This window comes from Drosophila ficusphila, unplaced genomic scaffold (genome assembly GCF_018152265.1).
Source record: "Drosophila ficusphila isolate 14025-0441.05 unplaced genomic scaffold, ASM1815226v1 contig_791, whole genome shotgun sequence".
Taxonomy (NCBI): Eukaryota; Metazoa; Arthropoda; class Insecta; order Diptera; family Drosophilidae; genus Drosophila; species Drosophila ficusphila.
In genome coordinates, this window is record NW_025064737.1 from 25,769,353 (window position 1) to 25,787,690 (window position 18,338).

The 18,338-nt window shown below is 40.4% G+C and overlaps 1 protein-coding gene across 3 annotated transcripts in view; it reads right to left on the reverse strand.

The window, feature by feature from the left end:
- Positions 1 to 234: 234 nt before the first annotated feature.
- Positions 235 to 18,338, reverse strand: part of LOC108099592 — a 28,379-nt gene continuing 10,275 nt past the window's right edge. For all 3 annotated transcript variants that reach the window (XM_017203199.2, XM_017203201.2, XM_017203200.2), the window contains exons 3-4: positions 2,378 to 2,435; positions 235 to 2,205 (exon numbers count right to left, since the gene is read on the reverse strand). In XM_017203199.2, the coding sequence (XP_017058688.1) occupies positions 2,060 to 2,205; positions 2,378 to 2,435 (204 nt within the window). In that variant the 3' untranslated portion in view covers positions 235 to 2,059. The remainder of the gene's footprint in view (positions 2,206 to 2,377; positions 2,436 to 18,338) is intronic.

Here is an 18,338-nt window from a genome sequence, read left to right on the forward strand (position 1 = left end):
TGTCGACCCAGAGCAGAAGAAAAGCCCTTAATTCAGGCAATAGACTCCCGGGGAGACAAATATTTATTGCCCTGTTGAACTCTGGAATATTTCTCAGCCCAGGCTCAACTTGGCCATTACTCTTTTTTGCTCCAGTTTGTCAGAGGCACTTTACTTTAGTTGCCAAGGAGTGGCCCTTGAACAATGGAGCTCATTAATTCAATTGTTTGGCAACGGGAATGAAAACGAAATTGCTTTATTTTTTGTCGGTTTTATTGAAGTTTATTACTAAAAATTTAAATCAAAATTTTATTGGAAATACATATACCATATACATACAATTATTATTAGTGTTGTAATTGCAATTGGAATTTTATCGTTTTGTGTTCGATGAGCATGTAAAATAAATGATTGCATTAAATGTGGCCAAAGCAGGCAGATCGCTTGACGTTTTATTTGCAAAATGCCGTTGAAATTTGTGTGTATATAATATAATTAAATGAAAATCGGATTTACTCATTTCGTTAAGTGGGGAGACTTTAATCATATGCAAATTATTCAAATGTGAGCTTTTAACACGAGTACACAAGCTGCTTTGGTTTTGAGGAACTAACATTTAACATTTGTATATCTTCGTTTTTCGTTTTTTTTTTGTTTTTGTTGCTTATTTCACACGATTTGTTTGCTTTAATATAGTGAAAGCCCTTAGACCTAGACTCTATGTTTTCGTAGGTATATATCGTATGAGTTTTTCATCATATATGTTTATAAGTATTAATCGTTCAAAATATTTTTATTGTAAATAATTAAAAATGGAATCGCGTAAGTGCTCTATAAGAAAATCGTTAAGAACTTTCATGGTAATTCACTTGGGTTCACTAAACTCTCAATAATTCTAGATAATTCTATTAATTAGTTGTTTACCTACGTTATGCCGATTGGTTTTATATCTGAGCTAGAGCTTGCTACTAGTATTTTATTCGTGAGTATCAATTGATTTTATCCTTGCGTTGTTTTAGCTTTAATATTTAATTTAGAATCTCATGAACAGTGTGGAGTGAAAACTTCTTCGATTTTCCTTAGTGTTCTCCTCTATTATCATAATTCGTACGATCTTAAGCTTACATTCACATGTGTATTTAACAAACATTTGGGTTTTTCCTTCAAACATAAAACATTATCTGCTTATTAGCTTAAGGAACAACACATTATGAATAGACTTCCAGAAAATATTACTGTGCCAAAGTGCAAAATCACAGACCCCAAAATAAACTCACTGTGACTTTGACATTTGCGTAATATTTGTGGGCAAATTATAAAACAATACACAATATCTCAGCTAATCTTGAAGACAATTGTTAAGTGTCACAGGATTCGGGACTCTAAATATTTAACTTCTACTTTCTTTGTTTAACCTTAGGTGTACTTTAATTAGTATGTTCATGAAATGCATTTAACACGAATTCGGCCGATATCATTAATTTCCTCAACTTCTCATTATGATTGCGATTTCTTATGTACTTTTGACAGCTGGCATAATCTTACATATACTATCTTTTTTTTTTAATTTTAATAATGCGTTTTCCGTTTCTTTTTTTCAATATTTTTTAACACGATTTAAGTAGTAATTTGGCATTGCAATTGTTATTTGTTATTTGTTGTGAGTATGACTTAGTTAAGCTTTCGGATGTTCGTACATCCTTTTTGTTATTATTTACCAACACCGGTTGTGTTTTTTGGGAAGACAGTCAGAAACACAAAGCCTCAAAGTATTAACAGCAAAAATGTTGGCAAAATATATATTTGTATACTCTCACACGTGTATAATCCGAAATCGCATGAGCTTTCAAAATACAAAATCAGATTCGAATGGTTAATTTTCGTGCAACTTTGCGGTGTCGCTTCTTAGTTTGATTAGGTCCCGTTCACAGAATTTTGTTTGTATCATAAATATTTTTTGTTTTCGAACTTAAAATAAATGCTAACGTTTGAAGATTTATACATTTCTCTTGCTGCAAAACAATAAAACAGAACAGATAGAGAACCAAGATTGGAGTACTGAACTCATCTCGAGAACCACTTAACGCCGCGTATTCCAAAAGTCGACTACTTTGGGCCAGGCCATCGAGAGGATTGGCAGGGTCAACAGGATGACGGAGTAGGCCAACTGGGTGCCGGAATTGCACCCGTCCTCGGTGCAGCAATACGTTTGTGTCTCCCAAATTTCTAGTGAAATAATTGGAATGACATTTCATAATTAGCTGAGGTCAAGCGAATCAGTGCAGCTGTCAAATATTATTTTATTTGCGGCTTTTAACAATGGGCATTTATTTGCCCAATATCCCGGCCAATTACACAGTTCAATTAGCGTATGGTCGTAACTAAACCTCTCACTTACCTTTTTCCTGACACTCGGTAGCACAATCGCGAACGGTCGACAGCTCACTAACATATTTCTGCAAACGAAAAAGAAGAGTAGGAAATAAAATGTTACATTTTGTAATTGTGGCATTTCGATTCATTTTCATGACAGCTTAATTAAATATCTCGCGAGCTTAAATGCATGCGTACTGTCAATATAATAAAAATTTGCTGGTCAACGGGGCGTATGAATGTCATTAAGTTGCATGTGCGAATGCTTGTTTATGGCTTTCGCAACCAATATCAATAAGCAGTCGATTATTTTGTACATATTTATGGAAGAATTAATGTGCGAATATTTAAATATAAAATATGCAAATATTTCGTATTTATTTTCAATTTAATAACCGTTAAAGTTATAAATTGCAAATTTTACTAAAGGTCAGTAAATTATCTGTTTAAATAAAGAACGCTGTTGGCTTTAATGCAGGATTACTTGGATCAAAGTGCCCAGTTATCTGGAATTAATGCTTAACAACATAGTTTATTTCATTAAACCCTTACCATTGAATCAATTAACTTTGCGCTTATATAATTAATTGACCATTTAACAAAAACTCGATTTGGCAAAATAAATGGCATTTCGATGTAATTTTCACGTTTATTAATTTAAGTGGCATCAAAACCACTTCGCTTGAATTTAAAACTAAAATGCCAGGGCAAACCACAAACAAAGATGTCAACATTTATAGGCATAAACATAAACATTTTTACGACGTACTTCTGTTTTTTGAAAAGAGGATTAAAAGGAACAGGGGACCTTTGTTTTGGTGGCAAATAATGGTCGCCCATAAAGTTTGGTATTATCTTCAATATGGAGGTCCATCATGATAAGTAGGTCATAAGTAGGTTATCTGAAAAGTAGCGCTGACCTAAGCGAATTTCAATCAAACCCTGAAATAGCTCTCCACTTTGATGTCTAGGTAATTCCGTAAGAATGTTCCAGAGGAATTATTTATTTCACTCACACATTCGGGAAAGGGAGTTTTGTGGTCTAACCACTCCTGATGCTCTTTTAACGACGGCTTCGTGAGTTCAGCAGAAGGGACATTCATGGGTGAGCCTGGCTACGAATAAATAAACATAAAACACGTCGTACAACGACTTTGTAATGTACTTGCAGGCCAAGTAACTGCACAAGCACAAGGTTTTTAGCATACTATATATGCTACATATGGCTGGCATTAAAGTTTACGACAACACAGGCAGGCGACACTAAACACACAGATGATAAAGATAGTCCTCTAAGAACATAAACCCCTCCTTTAAACACCCTCGAGAAAATTGAAAAATGTGGTGCTCATAAGAAGGCGACGCCGGCGCTTTGCGGTCCATTAGGCAAATAATAAACATGTTCAATAATTACCCTGGGGAGTGTGTGTGAGTGCCGTACTTTGCCCGCAGCCCTGCAACAATGCACCTGCCACCTACAACAACCGACCGACTGGCAATTTTGCAGCATGCAACCAACATTGCGCCCGGGGTTAGGCAATACAAAACACGTGTTCACACCAGGAGGCCGCAAGGAAACATAAGCAGGGGGGAGCAGGAACTGCAGGATCTGCAGGAGGAATCAGGAGAGGCGAAAGGCAGTCAGCCGAGGCAGCTTATGGGGCACTTAAACCGCTTAATCGATTGAGCCGAGTGCTGCTGCTGCGGCGGTCTCGAGCCCGATGTGCAACAATCCGAGTCGTGAACCCCGGCTAAGCCATTCCGCAGCACTTAACGACTTTGCGTGCTTATCGCCCGTTCCTGGCCAGGACTACAAGGACTGGTGGGATCTGCTGGACTGCCAGGACATCTGCAGCTGGCACTGCACATTGGCAGCTCATTGTTTATGTAACAGGTCCTGCGATAGTGACCGCTGTAATGGACCTCCACCTCCATCTCCATCTCCAGCCCACTGCACTTTGCCACAGGCGGGTTAACAAATGGTGTAAAATAAGAGAATCAATTTGGAGAGCACACTTTTTTCTACCTCTGTTTATAGACACTTTGCTGCAGTAACTGCATTAATTAAATCTTTGAAAACCAATTTAAAAGAGGGTTTGAAATGAAGGTACTAAAGTTGTCAAACTGTAAGTTTGTACGAACTGCCTACAAAACTGTAGGAAAACTTACAAATATTATTTTTAGAAACTTTAACTTAAATCTTTTAGCACATTTAAGTTTCCTAGAACCAAAATTAATATTTTAATATGTTTTTTAAATATAAATGTTGTTAAATATTTTGTCCCAGATATTTCTTCCTGTGCACTCCATTTATTAGCCCCTCTCCGCAAATGTTGTTCTATTAAAATGAGACGACATCTAGCACATTGTTGCCATCTAAACATGCACACCCTGCGTTTTCTTTGCCATTTACCATTTGCCATTTGCCATTGTCCCTGCATAATTTGTGCCGCTCAAGTGCTCCGGGCTAAGTAACCCCACAAAACCCGAGGGGATGCGAAAGGGCTAAGCTCATTAGGTTATGCGATGCCACAGAATGCGTCGGGGGGGCTAAGTAACGTGGCTAATATAGATAATGTGGGGATAATCGCTGGGGACAAGCACAAGCCCCTCATAGAATAAACTATGATGGATGGGAATTCGACTGTGGAATAAAATAGCCATCATTTCTTATGCAATCAGGCCGATCAACCAGCGAAATTTCAGCAAACTTAATTTCCTTTCCGGCTTTTCCCCCACCGTGAGTCACTTGCAGAGATTTATGCATCTGGCCTAGTTTAGAAATGAAATGCGAAAACGAAAAAAAATGGACCAACGGTGGGGGCGGAGGTTGCGGAGGGGGCGTGGCTTTGGTCTGTCGAGCACGTCAGGCCAAATGCAGCTCGGCATGTTATTTGGTTGTTAGGAGCAAAGTTGGACGAAAGGAAAACACGAAAAACGTTGAGCAGAGCAATAATCTTGAGACAGCCGGCGAAAGTTCCTCCACTGGCTGTGTGCTACTTTCACTTAAGCCAGTTATATCATCCTTCTGCTTAGTTGTGATTTGAACAACCGCCCAGAAACCCAAGCCAGAGCCCAAGCCCTTTTCTCAGCCCAAAAACCAGCCAACTCAGGCAGACAGCGACTGATGACGACGTTGATGATTTCAATTTTGCATGCGAGTGACAGCAGAATGAAGAAAAAGAGCCCTAAAAAACTAAAAGACGCAAGTTGCACAAAAAAGACAGAAAAAGTGGTAATGACAGGAAAGTACTGCCATTGCAAAAATGGAGAAAAAAAAAATGAAAAGCGAGATTGGGGAATGAGTTAAAGGAATGAAAGCATATGATACCCTTTTATTTAGTTATGGAAAAAATTTGAATTTATGAAAATTGTATACACCAAATATGGTTAAAATTTAAAGTAGCTAAAATGATTCCATAAATTGAGGTACATTTATTGGTTCCTATTATTTATGATCAATTCCACAGTAAAGAACTATAAATTTTATGTTCATGTTCAAACAAAATAAAGAATAATATGTAAAACCAGATAGTACCTCTTCGTTGATCATGTATTTTTTTACAAGTCACAAATGACCCCTTCAATGAATTGTAGCATATGCTCTCAAGCAATAAAAATACCCACTTGAAGGGTATAAAAATGAAGACAGACGGCGAAGGAGGCAAGGAATCGAGCTAGGACGTCATGAGTGGCAATGGAAACTTTGAACTCGTTGTACGTGTATGTGTGTGTGTGTAAGTACAGACAGGTTGCAGGCATCGTCCTTTAGCCATTTATGAAAATTTCAAGTGCCAAAGGGCGGAGGGAAAGAGGACTGCCTCTTAATCTTGAGTGGGAAGATGATGATTTGCCTCAAATCATGTGTGCTCCTTGCATGTGCACATGTCCTTAATGGCGGCTATACTGAGGCATACGAACCGTATCCTTATGCAGCCACTGGAATGATGCACATTTTTTCACAATTTCAATAAAAATAACTCAATTTGTTGGCTTTCTGGATAATAACATAATAATAATGGCGCGCCGGGAAATCACTTAATGCATTTCTGATATGCAAACGAGCTTTAAGACTTATCCTTGAGCAAATCCCCGCTGACCTCGTTAACATTTATTTAGTAAGCGCCATAAATCCTTTCAGCATTCCGTCATTAAAATCATCAACAATTCCAGTCACGAACTCGATTGCGCAATCCGTTCGAGCATTTTTGCGACATTAATTACTGGGTCGTGACTTATCAAACGGCAGGCGGCATTTGCATTCAAATAACTCGAAACGGATATGACTTTAAGTCGCAAACAAATGAATTATTCACGAACTCTTTAATTCAATTGCGAAATGAAATTTCAGGGGTACAATTGAAGAAAGAAAGTGAGAAGTTCAGTCATGTGGACGGCAAAAGAAAAGCAATGAGGCAGTCAGCGCCAAGTGATCAGGGAAAAGTGCAATGTAGGATAGTTTTCTTTGGAAAGCGAAATCGAAAACGAAATCGAAAAAGAGCCCCGGAGCAACTTTCGGGTCTCATATGCATTTGCCAAACATTGCCTTCAATTATTAAGGCTCAGGTGTCGTGACAGCCCCCTCTTCCTCCTCGAAAAAAAAAAAAAAGGAAAAGAACCCCGAAGCTCTCGCTTTTGCTTTCGCTTTCGCTTCAGTTGCCACATTGAATGAGCACAGAAAGTTACTCCATGGTATATATGGGTGTATGGGTATATGGGTGTGTGTGGGTGTATGGGTGTATGTATGGGGTGCTGCCTCACTGCCTCTGCTCCATTATCAAAATGCAATTTCATCAATGCTGGCTTTGAGACCTCAAAAAATCCGGCCAGCAACAAAAATGTTAAAATGTTGGAAATTTGATTTTCCCTCCAAGAGCTGAACTATGGTATCCAGAGGCATCAGCTTTCAGCAGCAGCAGCAGCCGCATCACTTGGAATCCCACGACCCCGGTGGCACCCCTGAATCCCCAATGTCCCCCATATATCCTATACCTACTCCGATCCGGAGCCCAATCCCTGCCAGCAGCCAAGACTCACAAAGCGAGCAGCCGGCAAACACTTTTTGACAGTGCACTCTGTTGCAGAAATGCCAGCAGAATGGCAACACCATCAGCCCGGGAATTTTATATAAAAACGGCTCTTTAGCCTTCAAAATTGAGCTCTCCATTTTTGGGCATTTATATATATATATGTATATATGTTTTGGCCATACATTTTTGGGCTGCGGGGCATCAGCGTAATGCAATAATCTGATTCAGCCAAATTCAGTCTAGATATCAGTTATTCCAGAGTCACAATCAAGGACGAATTGGTTTAAATTCGAAACAAAGCCGAAGGCCTCGTCAGGCTTGGTCATAAATCTTAATTAAACACGAACACCGAATCAAAATATTTACAAGGAAAGGCTTTTATCTTCAGTCAAAAAAGTATTTTACCCGCGGGCAAAAACGTTTGAAATTGTTATAAGTCTTAGCAGGTTTTTTTGTATATTTTGTTGCTTGCTTTGCAGAGTATTTAAAGAGAATAGAAAGCTCGTATAAAATAACACCATCCTTAAAAATGCTCTTTCATCGAAATATTTTTATTGCCGATGAGCAATTACCTTAAACAAATTGGTTCATGCCAAACAATAAATCGGTATATAATAAAAAGTAAGGTAGCTCAAAGAATTTTTCGGCTTGTGAGTTTAATGGCACAATTTACGATGGGCTTGAGAAGATAGAAATATTTTCAGCAAAAGTTAGAACGAGTCCATCTAAATGTCACATCAGCCAGACGGGCCTGGCTCAAACTAAAAGGATTTACTCAATTGGCCGCTTTGGATTGCCCTCATCATTGTCAGGTTCACCTTTCGGTGACCCAGTTGACCCACATCTCAGTTGCCACATTAGACAACAGGGAGGAAATGTTGATGAGTTGGCAATACGGACGTGCCACAAGCATCTGCTCTGTTCTTAAGACGCAAGATTAAAAACCCGGCTCGGAGCAAAATGCAAATTTCTGATTTCGTTAGAGGAAAAACGATTTGTATGGGGAAGGCAATAATTTGAAGACCAACGATACTGTAAAGTGGCAAAAATACAGAGCAAATGTTGGCTAATTCAATGGCAAACAGCAGCAACTACAATTGCACTCTATGTTTTTCGCCACACACAATGGAGAACATCGAGCGACAACTGAGAATGGAGAACCGGAAGCCGGAAGTCGGATGTATTGTCATTTATTTACAATGGCAAAGCTGCGCCTGTCCAACACACTTATCGTCCGGCCATTATGTCGATGCTTCAGCTTCCACTTGCCACTTTCCACTGACCACGTGGCAAACAAAGGCATCTGCAGTTGCAGCTGTAGCTGCAGTGGCAAAGGCAACAGAGGCAACAGCAAATACCAAACACCAAACACCGAATACCAGCACACATCTGCTGCAGGAAGCAAATCCTGCTGGATAATCAAGTGCACAAGCGATAAAAAGTACAAGACACGGATGCCAATGCCGGCACTTTTCCCCCTTTACCTCTTGTTCACACATTTATATGTGGCCCTTATAAACTTTTATCGATTGGAAAACTCCTTCAGCCGGACTGGGGCTGAGTATTTATTACAACACTTGGCCACAAGCTTAGGCCTTGGTTGGCTGGCCCTTAAGCCTTGAATTTGTGGACAGTCTTTTAAGTTGAGGAGTCAAACCGAGGATTACGCAAGACATGACATTAGCATTTAACTTTTAAGCTTTGGGAACTTTCAGTATGTGGAGCTTTATTAAATAAGTTCTTTAAATTGCATACATTGTTTACTTTAATCGATATCTAAGGCTTTCCATTATGGCATTTAAAAGCCAAAGAAAGAGGAAGTTCGCTACAGAAATCAACTATGCAGCATGTACTTAAAAAATGTTCTCTCAAAATGCACTCTGCGCTCATCTTACTTGGGAAAATAATTTCATTGCCTGTCTTCCAAGACACGCTATGAATCGTCAAACGCTCTGTAGTGGTCTTGTTCAGCTGGGCAATGCCTTCAACTCGGAATGGCTACATGGCTACATGGCATCCTCTTGTGCATCGGCAGCTGTTGGCATGTCAACATGTAATTGACACCGAAAACGACAGCTCGAGGGAACAGGCACTGGCCTCAATGGACTTATGGGTATCGCCTTTGGACCCGTTTGTGGCTGGGGACCCAGCCATTAGGTCCTCGGGATGCTCAGTGTCAAACTGTGTAGTTGAGCTCATGAGCTCATGGGAAACACGATGATGCACGATGCGTTATTGCAGGCGGTTTCGCCTTACCAACATTTAACAGCCATGTGCTCAAGTGTCGTACGTTTTCGGTTACAGAAAACAATTAGATGTAAGTGACATTTTATTGGAAGTAAAATACATCAACCGAAAGCGAAGAAACAATAATAATTGTTCAATTTTCATTTACTTTTGTAGGATAGATTTCCCTTCTCAAGCTTAAGCTTGATTAAAACTGTTTTGTATTCAAAAGAACTCTAGAGTATTCTTCTCTTAAATAAAATGAAATCAATAAATTCATTGTTGAAGAAACTAATATGGTAATGACATTATTCCTCTCTCCCGCGCATGGAAAACTTGACTGAATTCATTAGTGAAATAGTTTTGGCTTTCTTATTAGAGGCAATATCAAATATTCATAGATAGCGATGTACGAATTCAATAAGCACATTTAGCGCCATAAACTTCACGTCGCCAAGTTTGCCTACGTGAGCAAAAACGAGCAACTTTGCTTGCATTAATTTGCGTTAATTTCGAGAGCCAGGCCAAGTTGAACGAATTGCGAAGGCAAAGTCGATGGAAAAGGCAGGGCACGCGACCAGGACTTGGCCAAGTCGAGGCACGCCACCTAGTGTAATTAAATTTGATAAATGACGGCACTCTGACCTCGGCCACCACCCAACCATCTGACCACCCAACCACCCCACCACCCATCCACCCACCAACTGAATTGTGAATCTCCCGGCGGCAGACTGGCAGCGAGCCAGCTGGCCAACTGATTCTTGGTAACTGTTCGAGTGTAAATGATCTGCGATTGGCTTGCAATCGGTTCGATTGTGCCAATTTCCCTGGGCCGTTGACAATTATACTCGCACCAACAGTTTATGAGCCATTCAAGCGTGTATGTGTGTGTGTGTGTGTGTGTTTAGTGTTTTTGCATGGCCTCTAATTAATGGCGACTAATTAATCAACCCGAAGAAACCTTTGGCAAATTAATTTGCAACAAAAGTTGATTAATGTCGATGTTTATGCGGCAGTCCGGAGTGCTTTAGTATGGGGTATGGGTGCGTTTTTCCACTTGAGTTCTGTGAAACGTAGAAGAATCGGTAATTAATTACACATGGAGCGCCGCAAAGTATGCTGTGAAATGGAGAAAGCAGCAGCATTGCGTATACGCCATGTGAACCGGCCCAAAAGGGTTGAGCCCAATGCGGGCCTGTCTATATGTACGGCCGACCTGCAGAGCGTTTACATTTCAAATAGATTTATGGCACCAAATGTTCTTTTAATTGCGGCATAAAACACAGGAATTTTTACATCGACTCACATGGTTGCGTGATTTCAATTAAACAGGCTCCAAGCCAAATTACAAGGCTATAAATAAATTGCCAGGCAAACAAAGGACAAAGGTGCCCTAATTGAAAATTAGCCGGTGAATTCCTACCTGACACATCGGTAAATCTCACACAAAGCATACATTTTTGGACAGTCAATATTGAATTTCTCTGTGGACGTCATCACACACATCGGAATATTGTTTTCTATTTATACGCCTGTTATCTTAGTGTTTATTTCCAATAAATTTTTACTGCCAATGTGCATGTGCAATTATTTATGTGTTTGCTTATTGGTGAGCAAACGAAATATGTGTAAATTGCCATTGGTTGCGTAACAACAGCTTTTGTTTGTGCCATCGCATCATTTACCATGCAAAGTGTAGTCGGTAAAAACATTTCCAATCAAATTTGCATAAGCACAATACAAATAAAGACTTTAAATGGGCATTATCACACCCCTGGGCATCTGACACATATCGAGGCAATCAATCAATCGGGCTATCAATCAACCAAAGGGACTAAGGTTATTGGGCGCTAGTTCCATAAGAAGTATCTGATTGATTGTTGCTGTCCTGCATTAAGTGAAATTAAAGTGCTCATTTGGCAGTGGCTTTGGATGATTTCGGTTACAGCAGCAGCTGGCTGAAGAAATTACCAAGCAATCGACAAGTTTTCTTCGGTCATGGCGGTTGCTTTACCAACTTTTCAAGTGCCACGAATTTATAGAGAAATGCAAACCCGAAAATGCTGTGTGACCCAGAAACTTTTACGACAATTTTGTTTTAAGAAAATGTTCTAATGAAATTTCCGCGGAGCTCCTGCAGGTATTTCGTTATTTATAGTTTTTGTTGCTGTTACAAAACCTACATTTTTCATTAGAGGTGAAAAACTTTTCAACTATATCCCACTAGAAGGGGTAAAAGTTGCACTTTGGCAACAATCTTTTGTCGCTAATTAATTTAGTTTGTTTCTCTCTTTTTGTGTCACGTATCCGGATACAAATACAAAGGGGTTTTTCTGTATTTCACTAGCTCTAGAAAGAAAACAAAATGCACTGTAAAAAAAGATTAAAAATTCTGTTTTAAATCAATATTTTATTTAGACATGTTTGAAATACCTTCATTTAGCTTTACAGGCAGTTTATATAAATTTAAAAATTTTATTTGAATAAAGCGTAAATGACGCTTTTTTTTGTGACTGTAGTTTTTTTGTAGGTTTGCTTTGTCCCACCGAATTTTATTTCCACTTAAGTTGGTTCAATTAAAAAAGTTTAAATGGTCATAGATTAGTTGAAAGGCATATTTGTAGCGGATCTCCGTGATAAATGTGGGCCATTCGCACAGCGGGTGTCGAAGTGGGTGGGAAGCCCACAAACACAAACACAAAGGCGAGATGAGAGCAACATTCGAGCGTTAAAATTAACGAGTGTCACAATTTACGTGTGTGATTTACGACATCAAATTTTCAACTCCAGCTGGCGACCATTTCGCTCGGATTCCTCTCCACTTTTCCGCGCTTTTCCGCTTTTTCCGCTTGCGAGGCTTCTGGCCTCCATTAACCGGTCTGGCCACAAGGTCGCTGGGAACATGGAAAACCACTTGGTAATTACTATATACAAGCATTTGTTCGCCGCATTTTATTACTTCATATTGTTGGCTGCTATTGCCTGTCGTTTGTCAGCCGAAGCGAAAGTCCTTGCCGCTTGTCGCTCGGCTCGTTAAAATTAATTAACCTAGCATAAATTTTTTCATTAACCGAAAATATGAATGCCTCTGCGAAATGCGTTTGATCATTAATTACGTGCTTTAAGGCCTTAGGTTTCAGGAGCATCATTAACGAGGAGATATTTCACAATGGGCTTTAACTGTTTTGTAGATTCGCCACAATTAGCCGGCTTAAATGGCCAAGTCCAGTTGTGGTTTACTTAATGTCTGTAATACCACACGAGCATTTTCCTGTGCAACCAAGCTGCGGTTTTCCCCCATTAGATATTCTGGAGATCTCGGCAAGTGAGGGCCATAAAATGGCAGCACTTTATGGCATTATTATTCGCATGTTCTCGAGCACTTGAATATGCCAATTTATTGTAATTTGCCCAATTTACGCTGCACACACTTTAGGTGTCACTCAGCATAAACTTGTCGAATGCCGAGTACGTGCAGGATTATCCTTTCGAAACTGGGTTATTCAGAGCATTTGAGGGCCGCAAGGCATAAAAAGACAAACGATATCACGCTCAAAATACTGCCACGCAGTTGACACTTAAGCGAATCCAAATTCCACATGCATGTGGCAAATTTCATTTCGCATATGCCTACAGTGGTCGCCCGTTCGAAAGAACCACCCTGCCGCAACACCACAGAATGGCACATAATATTTGCCTTAATGAGAAACCACGGCACCGCAGAAATACTGTCAATTATTCTTGTTGCACAATGCCATTGTTTGCCACAGCAGCAGCCGTTCAAATAATGCGCTTCTAAGCGTTTTGTATGGGCGCGTAAATCATTTGCAAATGGAGATTGTGGGGAATACGCCTACCCATTCATCCAACAGTGGATACTCCCTAATTCGAAATTCATAGTCAGTGCAACTCCCATGAAATTTAGGGGGAATTCAAGAGGCTTTATCGAGTAAACAGCACGTATATCTGACATCATTATTTTATAGTTTGGAAAGCTTTAAAATATAACTATATTTTTCATACCCCATTGGAGATATTCACTCGCAGTTTCCTAAATTCTAAGAGTACAAATCATAGTATGGTAAAAACCCCTTTTATTTCCACACTTGTATAGAAATCAGTGACTCAATTTAACCGGTTAGCATTCGGGCCAGCCCATTGTGTGCATAACTCACATGCACTCACAACCAAGTTATTCCTGCTATTTGGCTCTATCTGTACGAAATTTAGTTGCTCGCCGCTTTTCAGCAGTTCCGCCACATTTTTCCGTGTGTTTTCCCCGCTTTCCCGCGTTGCCCTGCTGGCGTCTGCTGTTTTTTCCTTTTTCCAGAGCATTGCATTTCTATTATCTTCTGTATTTCTTTTACATTTTTCCCAACGCTCAGCATTTTGTTCAAATGCAGCCTCAGCCGCTTAACATAGCTTCTCTTCGTTTCGTTTCGTTTTTTTTTTCGCTCTGGCGCAAATCTTTGAAATATTTTAATGTGCTTTGCGTGGATTTATGAAGAGCGTACTCCAGCCTTCACCCACTCCAACTGTTCCCGAGCCTTATTCACTGCCACTTCCACTTCCACTTCCACTTAGAATCCTGCATTAGCTGCTACCGCCTGCAAATAATGCTCTGTTTTATATGCTCAAATCTCGGCCCTTCGCTGCGGTTTGACTTTTGAGCCGACTAACGACTGACGGAGGCTGGGAAACTGGAAAGCTGGGAAAACCCAGAGAGGTAGGCGGTGGGCGGTGGGTTAGGATTGTCGGAAAAAGGCGTGTCAGCCGCTGCCATTAAGTGGCTTTGGCTTGCAGCTGATAAATGATGCCAGTTGGCCTGGCCATAAACATTGGCGCCTGCTATTTGGCCAAACAATGAAATATGATAATCGCCCGCTCGGTTGAAGTCCATAAATCCCATCGACTGCATAAATAAACTCGTTGAAATGTATTCCTTTCGCAGTTAACTGGCAATAGGAACGAAATCCTTCTCAAAATGGATTTACTGTTAAAACAAAATTTATAAAATACTGGAAATAATCAAACTAGTTTAGTTCGCCCTGAATTCCTAACTCAAATTAGATAAAGGCTGATTTAATTAATTTCATTTTGTAAACCTCTGTTCCCATTAATGTTGGAATTCACCCTTTGGGGAAATGTATAGTATAATCGAAATTATTTATATTAAATTGGCCCGCTTAAATTCCACAATGTGAAGGTAATGAAATTAGTTTCCGTGGCTGGAATAATAATGTGGCTTTGCTAAACTAATAACGCTTTTCGCTTAGTTCAAATTGTAAACACCCCCAGGTGGCGATTGTAAATGTCGAAAGGTGCAAAGCAAACAGATGAAGGATGAAATTCCGAGTGAAAGCGCCGAGTGTTCAGCGAAATGAAATCCTTAGCCCGAACAAATGATCCCGAGCGAGAAGCTTCTGCCGGAAGTGAGCAAATTTTTCAGGGCATTAGCAGATCTGACAGGACGACGGCTAAAGTGCTTGGGAAGCAGGTGAAGAGCTGTTTCGGCTGCATTGCCACGTAAGCACAAATTCCGCGCCATAAATCACGGGTAAACAATTTCTTTTTTTTCGCCCCGTATAAAGTAGCGCAAGTGGAAAAACACCCGCGCAACAAAGCAAAAAGGCGGAAAAAAGAGACGTGTAGCAGTTGCATAACTGGACAGGGCCAAGAACGAGGTCAGGTCCGAATAAAAAAAAAAAAACTGAGGGGGGAAAAACCGAAACAGGGCCGCAAAAAATGGGAGAAAGGAGGAGAAAGGAGAAATTCCCAACGACACAAATCAACAGCGGCTAAATTGAACGTCAACATGACTTTGATTGTTACCTGCAAGTGTGAGTATATGGGATGCATATCAGCAAACAAGATACCAGACTCATCCAGAGCCACTCGTCGTCAGCCAGGAAAAAGCCACGAAAAGCCGGCCCACGAGATTCGAAAGGGGAGGAACTGCTGGGCTGCTGTTGGCCCAGTCAAACACATAGTTGGAATTCTGGCGCACAATTCAAAAGCTGGCCAACAACCACAACCCCCTGCCCCCTCTTTGCATCCCTCAAATTTGCACCAAAACGAATGCGAAGCCCAGTTGGCAGCTGTTTCCTTAAAGCCATGGCCAGAATGGACCGAATCAGGCCGTCCATATGAAAGGCGAAAATATGCCAAAATGTCATTCACAAGCATGTGCAAAGTATGTCGTCCTCGTCCTCGACCTCGTTGAAAGAGCCCCAAAAATCTATGGCAGGTCCGAAGGATCGGAGTGTGTTGATGGCATCCGGGAATTATGGACAAACAGACAACACCTTGGCCAGCAATAATTCATCGGAGGCTTAAAGCGTCTCTCCTTCGGAGAAATGCTCTCAAGAATTTATCTGAGCAAGGAGGATATTTTCAGGATTTATTTCATGTTAAAGCATCATTTATTTTGCTTTAAATTGGAAGGTGTATCAGTCATCTGTAATGAACTATTTTCAAGTAGGTGTGAAGGCAAAGTTTTCCTTTCACCGCTTTTCCATGTTGATTTCGAGTGGGCATGAATATGTGTACCAAAAGGAAAGGGGAGGGGAAAGGGGGAGGGGAAAGGGGGTTGGGGGGTAGGTGCATCCAAGCGGGAGTAAAACGGTTTGCCTTTTGAAAATTTTCGACATTTGCAAGTGCGACGCGAGTGTTACGCATTTCGCGCACTTGTCATGCACCGCCGCCTACATTTGGATGGTTTGAGTGTTAAAACCGGAGGGGTACACCTTTCACTGGCACTTTAAGCGGTTTAGTTGAGCTCAGTTAGTTGGGGGAACTAAATGTTAAAGGGTCTCTAAACTAAAAACAGCAGAACTCCAAGCATTTCATTGCAATGAAAACGATTTATAAATAAATAAAACATAAGCCTAGACTATTTGCATCTTAAATTGTTTGCTTTTAAGTAAATTTATTTCCGGTGAAAAAAGTGACCTAACCCAACTCATTTTTGTGTCCCAGGTGAACTGGCTTGAGTAAAAAACACAAAAACCCATTAGGATAATAAGAATCCTTCCGTCAACTAAGAACTAACCAACTAAGACCCAACCGAGATGAACAGTAATCATAGTTTGCAGTTGTGGGAATGACTTTTTGAATAACTTAAACTGTTCCAGTATGATTAATATTAATGGCAGTTACGCCTTCGGCTGCCATAAAAGGCAACTTGTACTCCCATTACGACTAATGAAGCACATAGCCCCCCAAGTTGCAAAGATGGAGAGATGGAAAGACAATGCCCCAAATTGCAATGCAACGGGGAGATGGGCGCATAAAAACTGCAACAACAGGACTTGCCATTTGCAGAAATCCCCTTTATGCGTTTTATTACCAGCAATTCCCATCCACAAGGACCACCAGCTGGCCGAGATATGACTTCCAATTTCGATGGCTTCGTTTATGGCCCAGATGGCCCACGTAGGCGGACGTTGATCAAGATGGAATTTATATCGATGTTGTGAAATTTTGCAACTTGTCACAGTTCCGAAGTCTGAGCAAATTACATTATACACTTGGGTAAAATTCTCGAAAATTGTTAAGAGACCGGAGAACAGAAAGCAGTTGGCTTAACCCACTGAAAGGCAAGGGAAAAGGGAGCAAAGTTACCACTGTTGGGTTTTGGTTTTTAATAAAAGTTTCCGCAAGGAATTTCATATTTTGTCGGTGCCCTTTCAAGCGGTTGTACAAGTTATTTTAGAAGTTGGCAACACACATATTCTTCAGAGGTGAGCAGTTTTAGTTGGCAGGCGTTAAACCTCTGAGATTTAAATAATTTAAGGCAGGTTGAAATAAAATAAAATAAAAATATATATAATACATATAAACATTAGCTTTATATTCTACTTCTTGTAAAGAGAAATAGTTGCTATATTGCCTTTAAGTTTTGTTTATTGTAGTTTTCAGTTTGAGTTGTCTGTTTATTGATAACTTTCCCGAAAACTGAGCAAATATTTTGATTTTCACTCCCCGAGGGAGATATGAAGCGGCGGCATCGCCAATATTTTCGCATATTGTTTAGTTTTGCCAAAAAGTTTGCAAGTTTGCCTTCAGGCCGCCACAAGTTGATTGATGGTGTTAAAATTTTCAATCTGACTTTGCAGTTGATTAATATAAATAGCTGTTTGAGGAGGCCAGCGAAATGCAGTCCGCCAACCAACGAGAGACTTGTCAATTAATAACCCGAGAGCCGATATCGGTGGCCAATATGCCAGCGTTTCCGGCCAAAAAGGGGAAGCCGGCAATTTGCCAAGGGCAAGTTGGGTCGAGTCTGCGATCCAAAGCTTTAAGTGACTGCAACGCAATCTAATAAAAAATTTTCCGCTGGCGAAACTTTTCCTCTGTTTCTGCTCTCTTTTTTCTGCGCTGCCATCTCTTTCGTTTTTTTTTTTTTTTTTTTTTTTTTTTTTTGGCTTGTGTGCCAGGATGTCGTTGTCATAAGGAAACTAAGGATTTCCGCTTTGGCTTTGGCCGTAAGCTGAGCATCAGCTATATAAAAATCTCGCTGGCTGTTGTGACACACACCCAAAAAGGGGGCACGAGAAATGAGTGGAGAGTGGAGAGAAATTATGTAAAAACTTTTTTCCTGCACGTTTAGCCGCGCCCCCGGGTTATTAGTTGGTCACAGCTGCTTGGCCAAAAAGAAAGGAGACTTTCCAGGGGGCACAGAAGACCGAGACACGTTTCAGTCGCACTGCCGAGCAACCATTTTTCATT